This window comes from Geotrypetes seraphini, chromosome 1, assembly GCF_902459505.1.
Source record: "Geotrypetes seraphini chromosome 1, aGeoSer1.1, whole genome shotgun sequence".
Classification (NCBI taxonomy): Eukaryota; Metazoa; Chordata; class Amphibia; order Gymnophiona; family Dermophiidae; genus Geotrypetes; species Geotrypetes seraphini.
The window spans coordinates 10,464,443-10,489,030 of NC_047084.1; the positions used below are offsets into that span (position 1 = coordinate 10,464,443).

At 47.9% G+C, this 24,588-nt stretch overlaps 1 protein-coding gene across 1 annotated transcript in view; it reads left to right on the forward strand.

Annotated features, from left to right (window-relative positions):
* Positions 1–24,588, forward strand: part of CETN3 (centrin 3) — a 57,943-nt gene that overhangs the window by 16,535 nt on the left and 16,820 nt on the right. The window contains exons 3-4 of the mRNA XM_033920461.1: positions 2,523–2,637; positions 18,121–18,312. Coding sequence (XP_033776352.1) covers positions 2,523–2,637; positions 18,121–18,312 — 307 coding nt within the window. The remainder of the gene's footprint in view (positions 1–2,522; positions 2,638–18,120; positions 18,313–24,588) is intronic.

Here is a 24,588-nt window from a genome sequence, read left to right on the forward strand (position 1 = left end):
GCCTCCTCATCAACTAGTCATCACCACCGATGCCTCCCCTTATGCCTGGGGAGCTCATTTGAACGAGTTCCAAACTCAAGGCCTTTGGACAGCCCAGGAAAAGAAGCATCACATCAATTTCCTGGAACTCAGAGCGATGTTTTATGCCCTCAAAGCCTTCCAACATCTTCTCTTTCCTCAAGTTCTCCTGCTGTGCACAGACAATCAAGTTGCGATGTACTACATCAACAAGCAGGGTGGAACGGGCTCTCTCCTCTTGTGTCAGGAAGCCCAGAAGATCTGGACTTGGGCCATAAATCACCATCTATTCCTGAAAGCTATTTACATTCAGGGAGAAAAGAATTCCTTAGCGGACAAGCTCAGCAGAATTCTCCAGCCTCACGAGTGGACAATCGATCCTTTCACTCTACAGTCCATCTTCGCTCAATGGGGCACTCCTCAGATAGACCTCTTTGCAGCTTCTCACAATCACCAGCTGCCCCTATTCTGCTCCAGACTCTACTCTCCTCACCGTCTGGCAGCGGATGCGTTTCTCCTCGACTGGTCCAATCTGTTCCTGTATGCTTTCCCTCCTCTGCCTCTCATGTTAAGAACCTTGTTCAAGCTCAAGAGGGAACGAGCCACCATGATTCTGATTGCTCCGAGGTGGCCCAGGCAACATTGGTTCTCCCTTCTACTTCAACTCAGTTCCAGGGAACCTTTTCTTCTTCCACTGTTTCCTTCTCTGCTTACACAGCATCAGGAGACTCTTCTACATCCCAACCTCCAGTCTCTGCACCTGACAGCTTGGTATCTCTCGGGCTGACCTCTCATGATACTCTTTTGTCTCAGCCTGTTCGTTCCATTCTAGATGCCTCCAGGAAACCAGCCACTCTGCAATGTTACCATCAGAAGTGGACACGATTTTCTTCCTGGTGTCTTCTTCATCAACATGATCCCACTTCCCTTGTTGTGGAGACTTTGTTAGATTATCTACTTTCTTTGTCTGACTCTGGCCTTAAGTCTACTTCCATCAGAGTCCATCTCAGTGCCATTGCTGCTTTTCATGAGCCGGTCCATGGAAAACTTCTCTCAGCTCATCCCCTGGTGTCCAGGTTTATGCGGGGTCTTTTCAATGTGAAACCACCTCTTAAAGCCCCTCCTGTTGTCTGGGATCTCAATGTGGTTCTTTCCGCCTTAATGAAGCCTCCATTTGAACCTTTGGCTACCACTCCTTTCAAGTTTCTCACTTGGAAGGTTCTTTTCCTTATTGCTCTTACCTCTGCCAGGAGGGTCAGTGAGCTACATGCACTAGTTGCAGATCCACCTTTTACGGTTTTTCATCATGACAAGGTGGTTCTGCGTACACATCCAAAGTTTCTCCCTAAGGTTGTCTCTGAATTCCATCTCAACCAATCCATTGTTCTGCCTGTCTTCTTTCCGAAACCTCATTCTCATTCTGGGGAACAGGCTCTCCATACTTTGGATTGTAAGAGGGCTCTAGCTTACTATCTAGAGCGTACGAAACCCCACAGATCAGTTCCCCAACTCTTTCTGTCCTTTGATCCGAATAAATTGGGACGTCCTGTTTCTAAACGTACGTTGTCTAATTGGCTGGCAGCGTGCATTTCATTCTGTTATGCTCAGACCGGACTGACACTGGAAGGTTCTGTCACGGCCCATAGAGTCCGAGCAATGGCAGCATCTGTAGCTTTCCTCCGTTCCACTCCTATTGAGGAAATCTGCAAGGCTGCTACTTGGTCCTCAGTTCACACTTTTACATCACATTATTGTCTGGATGCATTCTCCAGACGGGATGGACACTTCGGCTAATCTGTTTTACAAAATTTATTTTCCTAATGGCCAACCTTCCCTCCATCCCTCTTTTTGTTAGCTTGGAGGTCACCCATCAGTCAAGAATATGCTGCCTGCTTGTCCTGGGATAAAGCACAGTTACTTACCGTAACAGGTGTTATCCAGGGACAGCAGGCAGATATTCTTGCGTCCCTCCCACCTCCCCGGGTTGGCTTCTTAGCTGGCTTATCATAACTGGGGACCGCGCGCCTCTGTCGGGCGGGAAGGCACTCGCGCGTGCGCGGTGCGGCCTACCAGAACTTTCCAAGTTCTTAGAGTGCAATCACTCTAAAATTGTCCGTACCGGGGCTCCGTCGGTGCCGTCACCCATCAGTCAAGAATATCTGCCTGCTGTCCCTGGATAACACCTGTTACGGTAAGTAACTGTGCTCTCCTGCCCAATTGGTCATAATATCTAGTGGGAATTCCTCTCCCCAGTAGACTACTTAGTTTCTTTTACTGCATTGTAGCCTAGCATTAAAATGAGCTTGATGCTCCTGGTTTAGAAATAACAGCTAAAACAAAGATAGGAAATCATAATTGGTTTGTTATAATAACTATTGCTTTGACTAATTCTTAAATTCTGGTTAGGACTGGCTTTAATTGTTCTCATAATATGTTAAACAAGCATATATATTTAGTTCAGCCTTCTAATTGGAATTATTGTGCTTCCTTTTTTATTTCAAAAGGTGGCAATGAGAGCCTTAGGATTTGATGTAAAGAAAGCAGATGTACTAAAAATTCTCAAGGACTATGACTGTGAAGCAACTGGCAAAATCACCTTTGAAAATTTCAGTGAAGTTGGTATGTATTTAATTTATGATTCCAAGAAAAAAGGCTTGCAATTGGAACCATTTGATTTCATGGACAAAAAGAGAAAATAGGGAAATTGGGGAAAATAATAGGCTTTTAAAAAAAAAATAAAATTCTTTATTCATTTTTACATCTGACATCAAGGGCTCCTTTTATCAAGGTGCGCTACGGGGGTTAGCGCGTTGGACATTTCATCACGCGCTAACCCCCGCGGCAAGCCAAAATACTAACACCTCGTCAATGGAGGTGATAGTGACTAGCACGACAGGCGGTTTAACATGCGGTATTCTGCGCGTTAAACCCCTACTATGCCTTGATAAAAGGACCCCCAAGTGTATAAATAATTGACAATTGAAATTGAGTACATCACTTGAATTTCTATCATTTTAACATTAATATATAAGATTTAATCGCTTCCCTCCCCCTCACTTAACATGTGCAATCAAATATATAATAGAAGTATTCTTTTCAAATGCAATAAACACTCATTAGAATTTAGAATCCCCCACCCCACCCCTCATTTACAAATGTACTTTTAATGGAAAATGGTATCTAATCATTGCAATAGTTTGTCAATGGCCCCCAGATCTCTTTAAATATATTATAATTCCCTTTTTGTACAGCTATTATTCTTTCCATTTTATAAATGTGGCACAACGAGTTCCACCAAAAACAGTAATTGAGTCTACTCCAATTCTTCCAATTAGTTATGATATGTTGTATGGTGACCCCTGTCATTATTAATAAAAGTCTGTTATTTTTTGATGAAATTTGGCTGTGTTCTCATTGACATACCAAATAGAACTGTATCATACGATAATGCCACAGGATTCTCCAATAGACAATTTATTTGGCCCCAAATTGATTTCCAAAAGGCTAAAATAAAGGGACAATAGAATAATAAATGCTCTAGAGTCCCTATTTCAAGATTTCAATGCCAACATCTATTAGACTTAGAGCTATTCAACTTTTGTAATCTAACTGGGGTCCAAAAAGCTCTATGTAGAAGAAAAAAACAAGTTTGTCTCAAAGATGCAGACACTGTAGATCTCATCCTTCAAGACCAAATTTGTGGCCATTGAGATGCAGAAATTTGATGCTTAATCTCAATGCTCCAAATATCTCTAAGATCATAATAATAAACCATAAATAGGCTTTAAAAAAAAATAATAATAATAATTGGTATTTCCTGTGTAACAGGTGAGACATTTTAAACCACAGGTGTCAAACTCAAGACCTGCGGGCCGAATCCGACCTGCCTGGCCGTTTTATGTGGCCCGCAGTGCGATATGTGTTTCATTGCCGCCCCCAGTGTTATCTTCTGGCTGGCTCCCTCCTCCTCACTGCTGCAGTGTACACAAAGCTGCGCGGCGGCTCCTATGTGCGTCCTGCGCCTGAACAGGAAGCCTTCTCTCTGATGTCGCAATGTCAGAGGGAATGCTTCTGGATGAGGCGCATGACGCATGAAGAGCCACTACACGTGACTTTGTACACACTGCAGCAGTGGAGCCAGCCAGAAGATAACACCGGGGGCGCCAATGAAAATGCACATAGCACCGCGGCCACATAAAACGGTCAGGTAGGAGCCGGCCAAAAGGTAAGACACCTGCCAGAGGGAGGCACCTAGTAGAGGCACAGCATGGAGGAAGGGAGACAACAAAGGTAGGGGAAATGATTTTAATTTCAATTTAGTGATTGAATTGTATCAGTTTTGAGAATTTACATCTGCTGTTCAGGAAGAAATGCATTTGTTTCTTTTTCTCTGGGGTTATATTGCACGCAGAGTCTTGAATCTTAGGCTTTCATCCTATATAATAAAACATTAGCAGCGCATGTGCTTTTAAAAAAGCGTGATTATTGCCGGTGTGGTGTGTGATCCGTGGCCGTGTTCCATTTTAGAACCCGGCCAGGGATCACTCTGGCCACTCCCCTCCTCCCGCCCTCACCAACCCGAAGCAAGCTCAACACACCTCCCGCCCTCGCTCACCAACACGAAGCAAGCCTCCTCCCGCCCTCGCTCACCAACCCGAAGCAAGCCTCCTCCCGCCCTCGCTCACCAACACGAAGCAAGCCTCCTTCCGCCCTCGCTCACCGCTGCTGCCGCTGGATCCTCCTCTTCTGGGCAGCCTGCGATCGTGGCCGGCTTTGGCGGGCCTCGCAGGCCACTTTCCGGCCTCGGCACATTCCCTCTGACGCACGGGATCGCGTCGGGGGGGAGCGTGCTTCCGGGTTGGGGAGCGGCCTGCGAAGTTCGCTGGGGCCGGCCACCATGATCGCAGCCTGCTTTGAAGTTGAGCAGGCCAGAAGACGCCGGGATGGAGGGAGGGTAAGCAGGGAGATTAATTCAGGGGGCCAAAGGGAGAGGGAAAGGGGGCTGCTTTGGGGGGAGGGGTGTGCTGAGGGGAGACAGAAGGGGCCATGGAGAGATAGGGAGAGGGGGCTGCTTTGGGGGGGAGGTGTACTTGGGACAGACAGTTTTGCTCTGGGGGGAAGACAAGGGGCCATGGAGAGACAGGGAGAGGGAAAGGGGGCTGCTTTGGGGGGAGGGGTGTGCTTAGGGCAAACAGCTTTGCTCTGGGGGGGAAGACAGAAGAGGGCCATGGAGAGACAGTTAGGGAGAGGGAAAGGGGGCTGCTTTGGGGGGAGGTGTGTGCTCGGGGCACACAGCTTTGCTCGGGGGGGGGGGGGGAGACAGAAGGACAGACAGCGGCCAAGGAGAGAGAGATAAAGAAACACAGACAGACAGACACATCTATTCTAGCACCCGTTAATGTAACGGGCTTAAAGACTAGTTTGTATATATTAGTACGTTTAGTTTTTGGTCCCATATTTGCATAGGGGTTATAATTTTGTGGTTCACCATTATGTGTTGTTAATAATATTATATTGTGTGTGTGTATATGAAAAATGAATGGAAAAAATTGTGTTACAATTAGTACTATTATGGGGGAGGGGTCTGGGGCGGAGATTGGGTGGGGTCTAGCCTGTGACTTATCCTGTGTTTTGAATTTCAGCTCTTAATGTGATTGAGTTCTAAACAAATGGATTATAGCCCAAGGCTGTAAGGCATCTGCAGAAGGACTCCGCTTTGGATTTTTTTCTTTGACCTAGAGAATGACATGGGGAAAAAATCTATCCCTGTCACCATCCTGTTCCCACCGTCCCCTTCACCACCCTGTCCCCGCAGCATCCACCCTTTCCTCTCACCACCTCACCGCCCTTCAGCAGCCTGAGAATCTCCCTCCCTCCCCCTTACCTACATGGCGTAAAGAAACTTAAGGGAGGGAAGGCACGCGGTCACCGATTGCGCGCGTGGCCCCTTCCCTACCTCTGGCCAAATCTATCTCCCTCCCTCCCCCTTACCTTAGCGGCGCTTTAGAAAAGAATCTGATGCCGGCGAAGCCTGCCTGTTCCGCCCTGCAGTCGCGTGTGTTCCATCAGAGGAGAAGCTTCCGCCCACACACAGCAACTGCAGGGCGGTACAGGCAGGCTTTGCTGGCTTCAGTTTATTTTCTTAAGCTCCACGAAGGTAAGGGGGAGGATGGGAGTTAGATTTGGTTGGAGGTATGGAGGGGGCCGTGCGCGATCGATGACCACGTGCCTTCCCTCCCTTAACTGCAGGGACAAGGCCATTCACCGCTCCACGGGGCGTTGGATGGCCTTGTCCCCGTTCCTGCAGTGAGCACTTTTTCCCCTCCCACCGTTTCTGCGGGTTACCCGTGGCTAGCTGTGGGTAGCTACCACCGTGTCATTCTCTACTTTGACCCTCCTGTACTGACATCTGTAGTTTTCCCTTTTGCATGTGAGCCAGAAGAAATGTTACTGTTCTGCTCTCCCCTTTTTCTTATTTTCTTCGGTGTTTTTCATCCCTATTCAGGGTTTTCTTTGTGCTCGGAGCATTTCTTCAGATCTTCCTGCATAGAGAACAAGCAGACTCTGGTCTGCAGTTGACAAGCCGATCCCTGGTGGTACCTTTTAGCTAGCCTGCATTTTTTATTTGGAGTTTGGGGCCATCCCTGCTTTTTCCTCACCTGTGTTAGGCATCCTTTGGAAGCTCAGCGGTGTCTCGCAGGGCGCCAGCTGCGTTTTTGTGTCTGTTGGTCCGTGGGTGTGGAGGTATGGTCAGGCACCGTGTCTGACTGGCAGCCTGAAGATCAGTATCGAAGAGGCATTCCTAGCATGAGGCAGTGATTCTCTGATTCCATCTACTATAAGAGAGCTGAGGCAGGCTTCAGCACATTTCCAGCATAGGTCACAGTGAGTAAGGCTGTCACAGGTGAGGGGTCTGAATTTCACTGTTTTGTACTTTGCTAAATATTTAAAATATTGCTGTTTTGGTGTGAATTCCTTAATGGTGGTTATCTTGTATTTTTAGCGATCTTTTTTTCAAAAGCTCCCTGCACTTCCAAAATTGCATTGTCTGCCTTAATTCTTGTTGGGATGGAGTCCTTACACTTTTCTGCGTCAAATCCATGCCAGGATTGTGTAAATGTAGCATCTCCATGGTGGCTTTGTGCCACGTGCCGAGTGGCATGCCAAAGCGAAGCGGCAGCACCACGTGTAACCTCTCTCCTGTCTAAGCAGGTGACTAAACAGGTGGCTAGTCCTTTGGGGCGGCCATTTCTTTTTTGGGGGGCTTAGCAAGGCTGAAAGGTCCGTGCGAATGGACGTGGATGCCCCATAGCCCAAGAAATGCAATTTCAAGTCATCTATGGGTGACTCTACCCCCCAAGGTCTGGAGGCCTTCTCAGAATTTATGAAGTTTCTGTGAAATTGCTTTCAGGATGATGTACTTTTGCACAGTCTCACTCCTCTTCAGACTTGTCTCTCAGCAGTTTTGCCTCTTTAGGCGTGTCCTCTTCTCAGTCAGCCACTGTTCCTGAGTTAGCTGACCCTGATTTGGGTGATACTGATGATCAGCTTGCGGACCCTTTGTTTTCCAGTGAAACTCTTCTTGTGGCGGGGAGATGCAGGACAGTGTGCCAGATCTTTGGATGCTTCTACACCTTAGAACCAGGGGACAATCCCATGGTTGTGCGTCTATTTAAGTCTTCTGCTTTACCTGATATCATATCAGAGACTGCAGGAGTTGAATTTAGTCTCAGCTGGCTCCTTTTACCTCCTCCTCTCTCCTTTGTGGAATAAGAGCTCAATCCTCCACTTTTCCCTGGTATTGAGATATGAGCATTCTGATCTCGGAGCAATGAGATTCTCCAGAAGGCGTTCTCAAGGTGGTGAGTGCTATGTACTGTTTGAACCCTATTCAGCAGTAGTGCCAGCAGTTTCTTGGTCAGCCTAAAGTGGACTCTTTGGTTTCCAGGTGACTCAAGGCACTTCCTTTCTCAGTGTGGGCGGTGTGCTCAAGGACATGCAGGACCACCATGTGAATGTGGTTCTCAGGAGACTCTTTGAGGTGGCGACTTTGGGAGTCGGAGATGCCTCAGCATCGTTCTTTGTCACGCATGCTTGTTTGTCCAGGCCGTGTACTCTGGAGAGTGAGGCTGTAGAGCCCCATCCTCAGCTTCTTTTGGCTGGAGTAGATTATGTTGCTGACGCCCTGTATAACCTCATGCAGGTCCCAGATAAGGTGTCAGCATATTAGATTTCTGCTCACAGAATGCTCTGTATTAGACAGTGGGCCAGTGATTCCACCTCTAAGGTTACTCTTGCTAGGCTTCCCTTTAAAAGGCTAAAACTATTGCTATTTGGCAAGGGCTTACACAATCTCATGATTCTGTAGTGGACCATTGCCCTAAGACTTTGCCTAACAGCAGATCCAGAACATCTAGAGGTTTGAGGTGCTCTTCTTTTTGTGGTCCAGGCATTCTTGCCCATATTCAAGCTCCACGTTGCAGAGATTTTCCCAGGACTACAGGCAGAGGTTCTTGGGCTCCAGGCATGGCTCACCTTCCGCCTCCCAGTGGGCTCCCTCTGTCAAAAGTGTGCAATGACGCCAGACTGAGAGATGTCTGTCTACATATTGGGGGCAGACTCTTGGCGTTACTGCATTCCTGGGTGCGCATCTCATCCTATCAGTGGATTCTGGACCTTATTTGGTCTGGCGATATGCTGAAATTCGCCTGACCTCTGCCAGATTGGTTTCTGGACTCTTACCAGGGGCACCCAGACAAGGCAGTCAGAATGCAAGCCACTGTACAAAGATTGTTGAATATTCGGCCATAGAACTGATGCCGCCTGAAGGCTTGGGCTTGGGCAGATACTCCATATGCTTTTTGTGACATGTACAGGCTCAGATGATTGGAGACTAATCCTGGATATTACACACATCAATACTATGCTCAAGCTCCCGTGGTTCCGCATGGAGACAGTGCAGTCTGTCATGGCAGCAGTGGCCCCGGGAGAGTTCCTTGCCTCTCTGGATCTGGAGGCTTACTTATATATTCCCATTTATCTGGCGCACCGGAAATTCCTCAAGGATTTTGTTCTGGAAAATCTTTACCAGTTCTCAGCTCTGCTTTTTGGCTTGACAACGGCACCTTGTACCTTTACCAAAGTGATAGTGGTTGTGGCATCTCCCTTGAGGAAGTTGAGGCTAGAGGTACTGTAGTACTTGGACGACTGGCTGATCAGAGCCCCCTTGTTGGCTAAGGGTCGGTGCACAGTGAATCCGATGATCCAGGTCCTGGAAGGCCTGGGTTGTATTGTGAATTACAGGAATGACATTTTGACCCCAACGCAGTCCCTAGAATATCTGGCTGAGATTATGTGCCAGAGGCACACAGACAGAAGCTGTGCTCTCTGATTTCTTGTCTTCTGGACAAAGCAGTGCCATCTGCATGGGCTAGCTCCAGGTCCTAGGGTCTATAGAGGCTTCCATAGCTGTGGTCCCTTTGGCAAGGGCACATATGCATTGATCTCTCATTGGACTCCCTGGAGGCCCGGACCAGCATGAATTTGTGGCTCCTTCCACAGTCCCTCTCCAGGGGCATGCCGCTGCGACTTGTGTCTTGGGTGGTTGTGACGATAGATGCCACTCTTCGTGGCTGGGGAGCTCATTGCAACTGTCGTCCCATTCAGGGACATTGGACGCCCTCTCAAAAGACATGGTCAATCAACTGATTGGAACTATGGTCCATTCGCAGGGCTCTGGTGAAATTGCATGACTCTTGAGAGCCAAGTGGTCCGCATCTTCTCTGATAGTGCAACAGTAGTGGCATATGTCAATCGCCAGAGAGAAACCAAGAGTGATTCTCTGGCTCAGGAAGCCTGCCTGCTCTTTTTCTGGGCAGAGCGTCATCTCCAGGCCCTTTTGGAAGCACATGTGGTGGGAGTTGACAATGTTCAAGCAGACTTCCTCAGAAGACAGACCATGGATCCGGGCGAGTGGACCACTGTCCTTGGCAGCGTTTCAGACCATTGGGCGGTGCTGGGGGTTTACCTCGCTTCGGCCTCCAGGCAAAGAGCTTGAAAACTGTCTGATTCTTCAGTCGAAGATTCAAGCCCAAATGCAAGGACCTAGACACTTTGGCCGCATGGAGTTCTACTTTGTTTATCCTCCCTGGCCCATGATGGTTCGGGTCCTTTGCCAGATTGCGACTCATCAGGGAATTGTCATTCTGGTGGCTCCAGACTGGTCTCACAGACCATGGTATGCAGATCTGATTCCTCTTCACATAGGTCCCGGCCTACGGCTGTGGGCTTTTCCAGATATTCTCTCTCAGGGTCCAGTCTGTGTGGAAGATCCCGATTGCTTCTTTCTTATGGCATGGCTATTGAACAAGAAGCATTAGTGCGCAAAGGATATTCTGATATAGTCATTTCTGCCTACTCTAAGGCTTGGAAGACTTCCAACACTGGTGCTACCAAGCTAGTGTGGAGCCGTATTCTGCTCCAGTTTCAGTAGTGCCATCTTTTCTCCAGGCGGGCCTCCATAAGGACCTCACCTTAGCTTCCCTTCAGGTAGAGAATGACATGGGGACCGTTTACCGCGGTAAACTGTGGTCACTGCAGTAAATCCACAGGAATGGAGACATTTGCAACTGGTTTACCACAGGAATGCAACCTAGACGCAACCTAGATTTAGAGGAGGAAAACAAGAAAAAAAAACATTCTAAACCAAATTCTCCCTGCCAGGCTCTGCACCCAACTCCACACTCTTTGCCAGGCTCTGCACCCTGTCCCCCCTCCCTGCCAGGCTCTGTACCCTGCCCCTCCCCCCCCTCTGGTGGTCTAGTGGTGGCTGGGACAGGGCAGGCAGGCCCCATACTCCTCATGTTCCTCCCATTACCTTAAATCATCCCCATCCCCCCAGTACTTTAAATCATTCCACCTTGTACCTTTTTAATCATACCCCCTTGTACTTTTAATTATCCCCCCTTGTACCTTTTTAATCATACCCCCCTGTATCTTTAATTATCCCCCCTTGTACCTTTTTAAATCATACCCCCCTTGGACCTTTTTTAATCATACCCCCCCCCCCAAGTGTACCTTTTTAATCATACCCCTCCTGATACCTTTTTTTTTTTTTTTTTAACCGCGTACCGTTTTAAAATTATTTCCTCCCTCCCTCGATTGCTCCTTACTATTTTTGGGCAGCAGGCGCACGAGTCAGGAGCACGGCGGTCAGGGCCAAGCTTTACATGCTCCCACTTGGGCCCGTGCTGCTTTCTGAATGGCTGCCGGCAGTTCTCGCGAGTCCCACGAGAACTACAGCCAGCCATTCGGAAAACGGCGCGGGCCCATGCGGGAGCGTGTAAAGCTTGGCTCTGACTGCCGTGCTCCTGACTCGTGCGCCTGCTGGTATGCTGGACCACCAGGCTTGGAAAAAGGTTTGGTGACTGTGGCGGCAACGACAGCGGTGGGAAGGGGGAGGGTTTGTTTTTAAAAAAGATAATGCGGCTGCGGCGTGGGGGTGTTTTGGAATTGTACGGGGGGGCCGCGAGTGGTGCTGAAAGTAGTGTAGCTGCGGCGTGGGGGGGTGTTTTGTAATTGTACTGGGGGTTGGCGAGCGGTGCTGAAAGGTGGCGTGGGGGAGTATTTTGCAACTGTACGGGGGGCTGGCGGGCAGTGTTTAACAAGATGGGGCGGTTGGTGCACGGGGGGGGTGGGGTGTTGCAGCTGTGCGGGAGATTCAAATTTTGCACCTTCGCTTCATAAGACGCTCCGAGATTTCCACCCACTTTTGGGTGGAAAAAAGTGCGTCTTATGGAGCAAAAAATACGGTAATTTGGTTTGTTCAGTTTTCACAATAGTGGAGGGGATATTTGTGAAAGGGATGGGAGACAGGGGTTTTTGGATCCTTGCACTGTATTATTTGTGTTTATAAAATGACAATTACAGTGGTGCCTCACACAACGAACTTAATCCGTTCCAGGAGCAAGTTTGTTATGTGAAACGTTCGTTGTGTGAAACGCGTTTTCTCATAAGAATACATGTAAAACAAAATAATTCGTTCTGCAGCCCTGTTTTCCCATAAGAATACATGTAAAAGAAAATAATTCGTTCTGCAGCCCTACATTTCCCTCCCTCCACCTCACCTTATATGCAGAGTTTGCCAGCTTTCTTTTTCACCCAGCCGCACGCTTTCAAAAAGCTGTGCACGCGCAGCTGCTGAAGTTGATCAATGTTCTCTTCTCCTGCAACTTCCGGTTTCCGGTTGCGTCAGAGGAGAAGATTGAACAACAGAGCATGCGCGCATGTGCTGCTCTTTGAAAGTGTGTGGCTGGCCGAAAAAGAAAGCCGGAAAACTCGGCATCTAAGGTAAGGTGGAGGGAGATGATGGAACACTGCATTCAGACAGGAGGGTGCTGCTGTTCCCGGCTTCGGCGAGAGTAGTTCCGCCCCCCCCCCGGGCCCCTCGGGCGACTTCGTTGTGTGAAACGAAGTTCGTTATAGGGAGCAAGACAAAAAGTTCGTTATGCGCAGCGTTCGCTGTGCGAGGCGTCCGTTATGCGAGGCACCACTGTATATAGAATATTGTCTCTTTTTAAACTTTTTTTTTTAATTTTTTATTCATTTTTAAGCTTTCATCAAGTGTACAAAATTCATATGAACAATATTAAATAGACCACATGAACATCTTATCAGTATACTTTATAAACATACAAGCAACCCTCCCCCCACCCTCCCTCTAAGCCCATTATTAATTGTAAGATCATAAACCCTCCAATAGAAACCCTCCCCCCTCCCAACACTAAGTGGTGTATAATTAATAGAAAAATGGCATTTAATCATGACAAAAATAAGTTCAGTATAAAATCATAACTATTCGAGGCTTATGAGGATGGGATCGGACAGTTTGCAAGGCAGTGGCGGGGATGGGGACTGAGCTCACAGGGCGGAAACGGTGATAAATTTTTGCCCCATGCCATTCTCTACCTTCAGGTCCAAGTCACTGAGCTCTCCTGTTTCAGAGCTCGGGACTGTAATCCTTCGCATTCGTCTCACCCTGACAAGGCCAGATTTTTGAAAGGTTTTCTTCACATTAGACCTCCAATCAAACCGCCATTCCATTCATAGGACTTAATTTGGTTTTGTCTGACCTCGGCAAAGCTTCATTTGAGCCTCTGAAAGACGCTTCTCTCTTGGTCCTGTCACTAAAGGCAGTTTTTCTGGTTGCCCTTATTTCAGCGAGATGTGTCTTGGAACTCCAGGCTCTGTCTTGTAGAGAGCCTGTCCTGATGATCTCGGAGATGGGAATATCTCTCCACACATTCCCTTAGCTTCTGCTGAAGCTAGAGTTGGCATTCCAGGTTAATTAGGAAGTGCTTTTACCTGTTTTTCAGCCTCCTGGTTCTAAGAAACAGGACCTCATTTTGCAGAAATTGGATGTCCGCAGAGTTATTCTTTATCTAGAGGTCTCAAATGAGTTTCGCCTCTTTGACAGCATTTTTGTACTGACTCATTCTTCTAAGCGGGACGCTCCCACTTCCAAGGCCACTATGTCCAAATGGTTCCATAGGGCCATTTCATCAGCCTACATTCTTTGTGGTAAACAGTCTCCTGTTTCTGTTCAGCTGCAATCTCCCAGGAGTATGGCCTCCTCATGGGCTGAGGCTAGGGTGATCTCCCCTGAGGAGATTTGTAGAGCAGCTACTTGGTCCACTCTGCACACGTTTGCCAAATTTTATAGAGTGGATGTAGCGACAAGACTGCTTTTGGGCCCTTGATCTTGAGGGTCAGTGCAGTCAACCTGCCCTGGCTTTTTGGGACTGCTTTTGTATGTCCCATTTGTCTAGAATGTCTCGCCTATTGCACTGGGAAAAAAGATTTATGTCCTTACTTTCATATTATCTTTTCCACATGGTGGATTCCCCAGCCGCTGATGGTCAGGGTGGAAAGGATTCCCTTACCGCTGGGGATTCCCTTTTCGCGTCGGTCAGTTCCTCGGCCTCAGCGTCAGGAAAGTCTCATGCTTTTCAGACACAGCAAACAGCAGGCTGCAGGAGCTCCGATTTTGGCGGTTTCAGGCCCAATTTCAACTGGAACCTCCTCAGTCATTTCTGTTACCTCAGGTGACCTTCCCCCTGTTCTAGAAATACAGGAGCGAGATATCGCTGGGTCCCCTGCTGTGGCAGGGAGTCCCTTGGGCTGCCGGGGTTTTTCTTCTTGAGTTTAAGTTGGCACTATGTAAGGCTTATGTGCTGGCGGCTGGAGGTTGGAGGTTCCATGTCCACTCGGGGGGGGGGCCCTCGACATCTTACCTAGTGTGACCCCATACAGCGGCAGTTTTGCCCTCCTCTACTCCTCTGTCTTCTAAGCGGCTGAGGGTCTCTTGGGACGAGGATTTTTTTCCCAGAGGAGCAAGATGTTATTGATGAGGACCTGGACCTTTGGGGAGATTTTCAGGATCCTCTTGGGGGGGGGGCCGGATTCCGCTAGCGAGGGGTTCGAACACCCCCCTGCTGGCGAAGATGCATCTGTGGTGTGCATTTTTTAGCGGGAAGAGCTTCCTGAGCTAATTCTTCAGGTCTCCTCAGTTTAGCACTTTGAGGACACCATGTCGGAGCCCCCCTCTTACGGTGGACCCCTTGCTTAAGGGGATCCACTCTGCTTCCCGCTCTTTTCCTATGCATCAGGATATTTGGGACATTATGCTCGCACAGTGGCAGGTTCTGGAAGCTCCCTTTCGTTTTGCGCGCTCCATGGCCCGCCTGTATCACATTCCTGAAGGAGATAAGGATACTTTGAAGTCACCGTGGTGGATGCGATGGTCTCGGCCATCTCTAAGAGGCATGCCATGCCTGTTGAGGGTGGTGCAGCCTTGAAGGACCCTGAGGAGCGTAAGTTGGAGTCCCTCCTTAAACAGAGTTTTGATGTGACAGCTCTGGCAGTCCAGGCGGCGATGTGTGGCGGGCTGGTGGCTCGGGCATGTTTTTGCTGGGCCGAACATGTGCTTGACAGTAAATCTTAGGATTGGGAATTGCTAAAGCTCGAAGTGGCAAAGATTGAATTGGGTTCTTCTTATCTTTCAGCTGCCATGTATGACCTCTTGCGAGCTTCTGCAAAGTCGTTGGCTTTTGGAGTGGCAGCACGCCATACTTGTGGCTTTGTGCTTGGTCAGCGGATTCGGCGTTCAAAGCTAAGTTGACAAAGATTTATTTTAAAGGGTCCTTCTTGTTTGGTGAGGACTTGGACAAGTTGGTTCAGACTGTTAACTGATTCTAAAGTGCCTCATTTGCCTGAGGATAGGCCTAGGCCGCTGGCTCGAGGCAGTACTGCTCGTCGGCGTGGGCGTGATTTCCACCGCTTCCGCCCTGGTCGAGGGGCTGCCTCCTTTCAGTCTCCTGGGCTCTCTAGAGGCAGGTTCTTCCAGCACATGCAGTCCTTTCGTGGGGCCCGCCGGGGTGCGGGCAGCACCCCTGCTGGATCCCCTGCCGCCCGCCCTGCCCAGTGACTCCTTGCCGGCGCCCGTCTTGGTTCCGGTGGGCGCCCGGTTGTGAGATTTTTATCCAAAATGGGCAGGGATCACGTCATATCAGTGAGTTCTGGAGGTGATTCAGGATGGCTATGCTGTAGAGTTTGCCCTTTCTTTACCAGATCGTTTTCTCGCTTCTCCCTCGCAGGTGGCATGGAAGCAGCAGGCCTTTCGCCAGACCCTTCAAAGGTTGTTGAATCTCCACGAGATGGTTCTGCTTGGCTATTCGGCAGACTGGATTGCTAGGGGGGAAGCTATCCTGATATACAAGTTTGTTCTCAGTCTCCACCTGCTGGTAGCAGTGAGGTTTATAACCCATTCGTAAGGACTATACCAGTCTACAGGCTAACAGAAAGAAAATTAGCAGGTAAGAACCTAATTTCTCCTCCAGCATTTATAGACAGATTACTTCTTCCGTATAATCTTATCAAGAGCATTGCTTTCTAGTCATCAAAATCTTACTGTTCCTTCATTACGTCATATTACTTATGATAACCACTCATAAATCTATTTTCTCAGTAACAGCTCCTATCTTATGGAATGTCATGCCTTCTTATCTTCGTTAAGAATCCTTGTATAGGTTTAAGTCTAACCTTAAAACTTTTCTATTTAAACATAAGAACATAAGAATTGCTGCTGCTAGGTCAGACCAGGGGTCCATTGTGCCCAGCAGTCCGCTCACGCGGTGGCCCTTAGGTCAAAGACCAGTGCCATAACTGAGACTAGCTTTACCTGCACACGTTCTGGTTCAGCAGAAACTTATCTAACTTTATCTTGAATCCCTGGAGGGTGTTTTCCCCTATAACAGCCTCCAGAAGAGCGTTCCAGTTTTCCACCACTCTCTGGGTGAAGAAGAACTTCCTTACGTTTGTACGGAATCTATCCCCTTTTAACTTGAGTGCCCTCTCTTGGAAAGGGTGAACAACCTGTCTCTTATCTACTTATTCCCTTCATTATCTTGAATGTTTCGATCGTGTCCCCTCTCAGCTTCCTCTTTTTAAGGGAGAAGAGGCCCTGTTTCTCTAATTTCTCACTGTATAGCAACTCCTCCAGCCCCTTAACCATTTTAGTTGCTCTTCTCTGGACCCTTTTGAGTAGTACTGTTTCCTTCTTCATGTACGGCGATCACCGGGGATATCATAGGTAGGCTGGGGGGTGCCAATGGTTGGGTGAGGGAGTGGGACTTAACTTGTTTGAGGGAGGAAGGAATTCGACTGGATAAGAGCACCTGCTTTTCTTATATGGATCCCAGTTAATATTTAGCCAGAGCCCACACGTGTCTTTTTGGGTCCTGACTGAATATTTGCCAGGACCCATATAAGCTCTGTACAGCCTCTACTTGTTTGATTTATGAGGAGCTTGCTTCTATTGAAGCTTCCTATCAAACCTCTTGTAATGTATTGTGACCTTGGTGTTGTTTTGACCAACTGATTGAAAGTTCCTTATGAGCCCCAGATTCCTTTGATCTGGTAGGTCTTGTTTTTGATGGTGGTCACTTCAGCACCCAGAACAAATGGACTTCTGGCTCTAGCGATTGATTTGGATTCTGCACTAAATTCTTTAATGGTAGGGTGGTTTTGTGTACCCATCCAAAGTTCTTTCCTGAACTTTGTTAGTGTTAGATTTCTATTTGAATTACTCATATCATCCTGTCAGTATTTTTCCTGACCTACAAAGGTGAAATTGCCTTGTATGCCTAGGATAGAAAATGAACCTTAGTCTTCTTTTGAATTTTGATGAGCCCGGAACTGTCATTTTCAAAAGCACACAATCTGATTGGCTAGTAGAATAGGGAAAGGGATTGGGATCTGTATACCACCTTTTTGTAGTTATACAACTACACTCAATGTGGTTTACTTACAGGTACTTCAAGCATGTTCCCTATCTGTCCCATTGGGCTCACAAATGTACCTGGGGCAGTGGAGGATAAAGTGACTTGCCCATGGTCACAGGGAGCAGTGCAGGGTTTGAATCCACAACCTCAGGGTGCTGAGGCTGTAGCTCTAACCACTATGCTACACACTCCTCTATTTTGTCCACATAAACTTGAGCAGGCTTGACCTTTTGAGGTGCATATCAAGATTCTGTCAGAAGTATGGCTGCATCATTAGCCCACCTGAGGCCAGCCTTCGGAAGAGAATCTCTGTTGTGTAGAAGAGGAACCCTACTGTGACAGTAGGTTTGGCCTGTCTGTCTTCCAGAATCTTTTTGGGGATTACAATCCAGCTTCATCACCTCAGGCCCATTTTCTTCATTTCTACATTGTTTCTAGCCTCTTCCTCCTTTTTTCTCCTCCCCCTACCCAAAAAGAGAGAGAAAATATGGAAAGGCTACTTGTCACTAAAGATGATGGTGTCTAATGCTTACATAACTATACAGTAGGAATAAAACAATTTATATAATATTCTAAAACAAGTTCTCCTTTTTTACTGTAGTTAGTACACAAAAAAAAATTTCCTGTTTACTTGCTGCCATATTACATTATGGGTCTTAACTACCGGTAGTTAACTTGTCTTCCATAATTTTGTACAATGGAAAACACATCCTTATGAAATTAGAATAGCTGAGGTGATATTTTTGGTTTTCTTCTCTTGTAGTGACTGACTGGATTTTAGATAGAGACCCTCAACAAGAGATGCTGAAGGCATTTAAATTATTTGATGATGATGATTCAGGTAAAATAAGTTTGAGAAATTTGCGTCGGGTTGCCAGGGAACTTGGAGAAAATATAACCGATGAAGAGTTGCGTGCTATGATAGAGGAATTTGATAAAGATGGTGATGGAGAAAGTAAGTATTGGAAAATAAGAGAAAAATACATTTAAAATATGTTCTCTTTGATTTGTTGGATACCATTTAAAGATACCATATTTGCAAAATATCAGAAGTTGGGGCTTGTTTTTCTTGTACTTTTGTATGATATAGTACATTAGCAACAAAAATAGTTGTGGCAACACTTTTCAAAAGAGGAAGACTTACAGTTAATTATTTTTAATGAAATGGCTATTCTAAAGTTTTACTCCTTCATTGCTGTAAAGCTTGCTTCTTGTATAATTCCACTCTATTCCTGGACAAGAAGATTATGTATCCCATGTCATGATCTTTCCCTATTTCACCAGGAACAAAAACTCCAGTGTTCAGGGATCCTCAGACTACCACTGAGTAGCTTAACTTCAAGTGGTTTACATCCTCATTAATCCCGTTGGAATTAATTACTATCTATAACTTATAAATTCTTATTTTTACTATTTTAACTTAATTTTACTTTTAAAACTTAATTTTATTATTTTCACTTAATTTTAATTTTTAGGCATACAGATACTTAGCTTATTAGTAACTGTTCATCTCCAATGCCGACACATTTCGTTGAACTTTTTCTAGGCGGGGAGATACATGGTGAAGTTAGCACTTGCATAGCGGCAGCAACTGATATGCAAGTGCTAACTTAACCCGTATCTCTCCGCCCTGAAAAAGTTCAAAGAAACTCATAGGCAATGGGGATGAACAGTTACTAATAAGCTAAGTACCTGTATACCTAATAATTATAGAGGAAAGCTAAGAAAATTAAGTTAAAATAGTAAAAATTAAAATTTCTGGTGAAATAGGGAATGAATATTGTATAAGTGAGAATTCCTATTTGAAGAAATCTCAGGATTGTTATATTGTCACAATGTCCCATGTCATGATACATTGCTTGTAGGAAGCCTCATTTACATACTTTTCTTGACCCTCCCCTCTTACCTCAGCACTCCCTACTGAATTCCAGTTGCTTTCTTACAAGTGAGACAGTAGGAGCTAGTCTTTTCTGCTTGTGTTTAATTTTTTTTCTAATCAGTATTTTTACACATTTTGCTTCTTCATCCTGCATAGGTTCCCTGCGGCGACAGCTCTGGCTGTCAGAGATCACAAATTTTGTGGAGAAAGTCTGTTTCCAGGGGGGTTTGCTGCCTAGATGTGCACTTCCTGGACAGCCTTCACCTTCAGATCGTGACTCAGGGACCATTCCCTTGAGATCTGGCTCACCCCCATGTGCGTCCGTTAGTGGGTTTGAGCATAGGCTGCATGGCTCCATAGAGGAGTGCCCAGGATTGGAGCCGACTGTGTTCCTCCGCCAGATCGCGTCCACAGGGGTGTCCATTGGTGGCAGAGTCCCCGGCCGCTGTTGTTGGACCAGAGGGGCAGTCAGAAGACCAGCAGTGCAGTTTGCATGCTTGTTAAGGCAGAGGATCTCCCTGTAAGCTGTTTTAGCTTCCTTTACTGCAGCTTCCAATACCACATTGCACAGTGAGTACAGGGATGACAGCCTGTCATAGCGATTTTGAGAGAGCTTCAAAAGTGGTTTTTGGACAGTTTGGGGAGTAGCCATAGTTCCCACCCCTAAAATCTTAAAATTGCCTCATTTTGGGAGTTCCTGTGCTTTTGTTGGGCTAATTTATTTTGAAAATTGCATCAACGGCAGCCATCTTGGATATTCCTGATTTGAATTTAAAGTTATTTTTTGTCTCTATAAGCTTTGTTTTTGCAAGAAAACTACTCAGATGGACTCCTCAGGGTAGAATACTTCGGATTCATGCCTTCTTTGTGCTGAATGGTTGTCCAGTGTGCAGCTGTGTTTCTCGAGGTTTCTTTGGCCCAGGTTCACTCAACCCTTTTAGAGGGTCTTGCCATTCATCCAGCCAAGCCCTCTCCAAAAAGGTGAAATTGGGCCCTGAGGACAGCACGCTTCGTCTCCATCCAAAGGCAACTGTGATTCAGTGTCAAAGGTGAAAAGTCCTCCAAGAGTGCCAAAGCAAGGCCTCTGGAGGTGGCTGCTGCCCTGGACGAGTGGTTTTCCCTGGGATTTATTAATATGCTTTTCCAGGCTTATCTGACCAAGAAAAAAGCACCCTCTGTGCTTCCTCTAACATCCTTTCTAGCTTCAGTGGGTGTTCACCATGAGTACGGAATCTGTAAGGAACTAACAGAAAGAAGATAATCTTCCATTGTGCCTTCAAAACTCAAACTTAGGGCTCCTCTTACTAAGGTGCACTAGCGTTTTTAGCGCATGCACAAAATTACCATACGCTAAATTGCACGGTACGCTTCTAGAATAACGCCAGATTAATGCTGGTATTAAGGTCTAGCGTGCGAGGCAATTTAGCGTGCGCTATTCCATGCATTAAGGCCCTAACGCACCTTAGTAAAAGGAGCCCTTAGTTTTTGAGTACCATATATCAGATTTGAAGCCATGCGCCTTTTGTATTTGAGTTGGAAATCTCTTCTCTTCAAATGTACAAAGACATTTTTAGTCAACTATTTAAAGACAGAAGTTTGAATCCTGCATCACGGCCTATTAAGCAAGAGCAATGTAAAGTAGGCTGAATTTCAGTAGTTGTTTTTTTCACATTTGGAAGTTGCTATAAGGAGCACTGTGATGAATATAGATTATTCCTAAAACATGTTCTGAAGAGTGAGAAATTTCACAGGAAGCTTTTGAAGAAGGATCTGGAAATTAGTCTTGAACTTTAAAAATAAAGGTTTAGTCATATGTGAGAAAAAAACTAAATATATTGTTTCCTGTGTTTCAGCTTATGGTCAAATATATCCATTGTGCTTTTCTACAACCCGTTTTTTTAAATTTCTATCAAAGCATGATAACGTTATCTTCAGAGTGACAGTGATCCTTTATGTTTAAAATGAGGCTTTTGCCCCAAGCATGACTTTGATACTTTTTCCTTTAGAGAAAAAAAAATCAGACTGAATAGTGTATATACATAGGCTTTACAGGAAAAATCTGTCATCACATTCTTTGGGATTTAAGTACCACAAGTCTATCTGTAGTCTCCTCAAAAGGAGAATTCCATCTCTTTCAATTTCTTTAAATCCTTGGAACTTTACATACATATCTGATGATACATCTGTCTGGAACATGTCAGATGGTCCTTCAGATTTTTTTCCCCTGACATACAATTAAGCTTAGAAACTGTGATTTGCCAGTAATATGATAGCTGTCATCTAGGTTTTACAGGAATATACCGTATTTTCACGTAGATAACGCGCACCCGTGTAAAACGCGCACATGGGTATAGCGCGCAGAAACCACAAATTTATGTACAGAAATTTTTATATACCGCGCACACCCGTATACTGCGCATGCTGCCTGACTCTCCTTTCGCCCGCCCCAACTCTCCTCTCCCCCTTGAAGTCCTGTCCAAACCCTGAAAGCCTGATGCCCCCCCCCGACGTCCGATTCACCCCCCACGCAGGACCGATCGCACCCCCACCCCGAAGGATCGCTCGCACGCACCTGCACCCCCACCCTGAAGGACCGCTCACAGGATCGCACCCCCACCCCGAAGGATCGCTCGCACGCACCTGCACCCTCACCCTGAAGGACTGCACCCCCACAGCCTCCCGACCATCCCCCCATCATGTAGAAGCTCCTACCGGTGTCCTGCTGCTTCCTCTTGGCGGTCCCGCCCTTTCTCTGACGTCAAGCCCTCTTGCCCCGCTGACTCCCCGACTCCCCGACACGGGGCAAAAGGGAGCTCAAGCCCTCTTGCCCCAGCCAACCGCGGCACCCCCGACACGATCGGGGCAAGAGGGAGCTCAAGCCCTCTTGCCCCCCCCCCCCCGACTCCCCGACACAATCGGGGCAAAAGGGAGCCCAAGCCCTCTTGCCCCGCCGACTCCCCAACTCCCCGACAATATCAGGCCAGGAGGGAGCCCAAGCCCTCCTGGATCTGCTGATTCCTCCCCGCTAGTTGTTCGGGCCAGGAGGGAGCCCAAACCCTCCTGGCCACGGCGACCCCCTACCCCCCCGCACTACATTAGGGGCAGGAGGGATCCCAGGCCCTCCTGCCCTCAACGCAAACCCCCCTCCCCCCAACGACCGCCCCCCCCCAAGAACCTCCGACCGCCCCCCTGGCCGACACCCCCACCCCCCTTCCCCATATCTTTGTGTAGTTGGCCGGACAGACGGGAGCCAAACCCGCCTGTCCGGCAGGCAGCTAACGACGAAGTGAGGCCGGATTGGCCCATCCATCCCAAAGCTCCGCCTACTGGTGGGGCCTAAGGCGCCTGGGCCAATCAGAATAGGCCCAGGAGCCTTAGGTCCCTCCTGGGGGCGGGGCCTAAGGCACATGGGCCCAACCCGACCATGTGCCCAAGACCCTGCCCCCAGGAGGGACCTAAGGCTCCCGGGCCTATTCTGATTGGCCCAGGCGCCTTAGGCCCCACCAGTAGGCGGAGCTTTGGGATGGATGGGCCAATCCGGCCTCATTCCGTCGTTGGCTGCCTGCCGGACAGGCGGGTTTGGCTCCCGTCTGTCCGGCCAACTATACAAAGGTACGGGGAAGGGGGTGGGGGTGTCGTGGGGGTCGGCCAGGGGGGTCGTGGGTCGGCTGGGGGTCGGTCGGAGGTTCTTGGGGGGGGCGGTCGTTGGTCGTTGGGGGGAAGGGGGCTTTGCGTCGAGGGCAGGAGGGCCTGGGATCCCTCCTGCCCGTAATGTAGTGCGGGGTGGGGGTAGGGGGTCGCCGTGGCCAGGAGGGTTTGGGCTCCCTCCTGGCCCGAACAACTAGCGGGGAGGAATCAGCAGATCCAGGAGGGCTTGGGCTCCCTCCTGGCCTGATATTGTCGGGGAGTTGGGGAGTCGGCGGGGCAAGAGGGCTTGGGCTCCCTTTTGCCCCGATCGTGTCGGGGAGTCAGGGGGGCAAGAGGGCTTGAGCTCCCTCTTGCCCCAATCGTGTTGGGGGTGCCGCGGTTGGCTGGGGCAAGAGGGCTTGAGCTCCCTCTTGCCCCGATCATGTCGAGGGTGCCGCGGTTGGCTGGGGCAAGAGGGCTTGAGCTCCCTCTTGCCCCGATCGTGTCGGGGAGTCGGCGGGGCAAGAGGGCTTGACGTCAGAGAAAGGGCGGGACCGCCGGAAGAAGCAGCGCAGGCGCAGGGCTCACAGAAGGGCTGGGACCGCCAAGAGGAAGCAGCAGGACACCGGTAGGAGCTTCTACATGATGGGGGGGGGGTCGGGAGGCTGTGGGGGTGCGAGCGGTCCTTCAGGGTGGGGGGCTTCGGGTGTATGGATAGAGCTCCGTTGACGGAATTAGTGCCTTCCCGCGTGTTGTAGGCGCGCGCTTGTTTTCATACTCTGACAGCAGTGCCACAGCGGTAGTGGGATTTCTCCCCGAGGCGGACTCTGCTTGGCAGTTCCCGCGGCCGGTGGAGGTAAATATTTGGACGGCTCCGGGTTTGTTCTTCACATAGCCGGTTCCTGACTGAGCGCAAGAGGCGTGTGCTTATTTTCCTAAGTTGAGAACGAAGCAGCATTCATTTATTTCTCTCCAATGTTCATTTTAATCATTTTATACCATGACAGTGGGAAAAATATTTTAATAGTTGGCTCCGGGTAGGTTTTAATGCATTGTTTATAAAGCCAGCTCATTTCAGCATGAAACAGGCACACGCTTGGGTCTCCGGTGCTAGCGGGAGCACTGCAACGTTCACGGAGTTTATTTTGCAGCTGACTTAGGTCACTATTCCACTGCATCCCTGTTTTCAGGGTTCTACGCGTCAGGAGTGTTTCAACAGCTTTTGCCATTGTTGCGGTGATATACCTTGTGTGTGTGTTTCCCCACTCTCTTTGCTTGAAAAGACTTAACTACTTTAATTGCAACTGTACTGTTATGCCTCAATGTGCTTAAGAAAGAGATTCTGTCCTGTGCTCAGCCGCCCAATCTCATTTTTTTGCCATTATGGGTCGGCAGAAGGCAAATTGCTGCACAGTGATGTCAGCGGCATGAGAGTAATAATAATAATAATAACTTAATTTTTGTATACCGCATTACCATGGAAGTTCTATGCGGTTAACAGATGAAGAGACTGTTTGCGGTGAAGTTATTTTTCATCCGGGTATCTTCTTGTCTCTCTCGGTGACTCTGAAGGGTGAGTCTATATAGGTTTAGAGGTTTTCTTATTCTTTGTGCCTCTATGTAGCGCTGTGTGTGTCTGGTAGCATTATAGAATTGATTCCTGAACTGTCTATTCTATTTCTAGTGTACCAGGACCTGCAAGTTTCAAAGCTTCTTGCACAGATT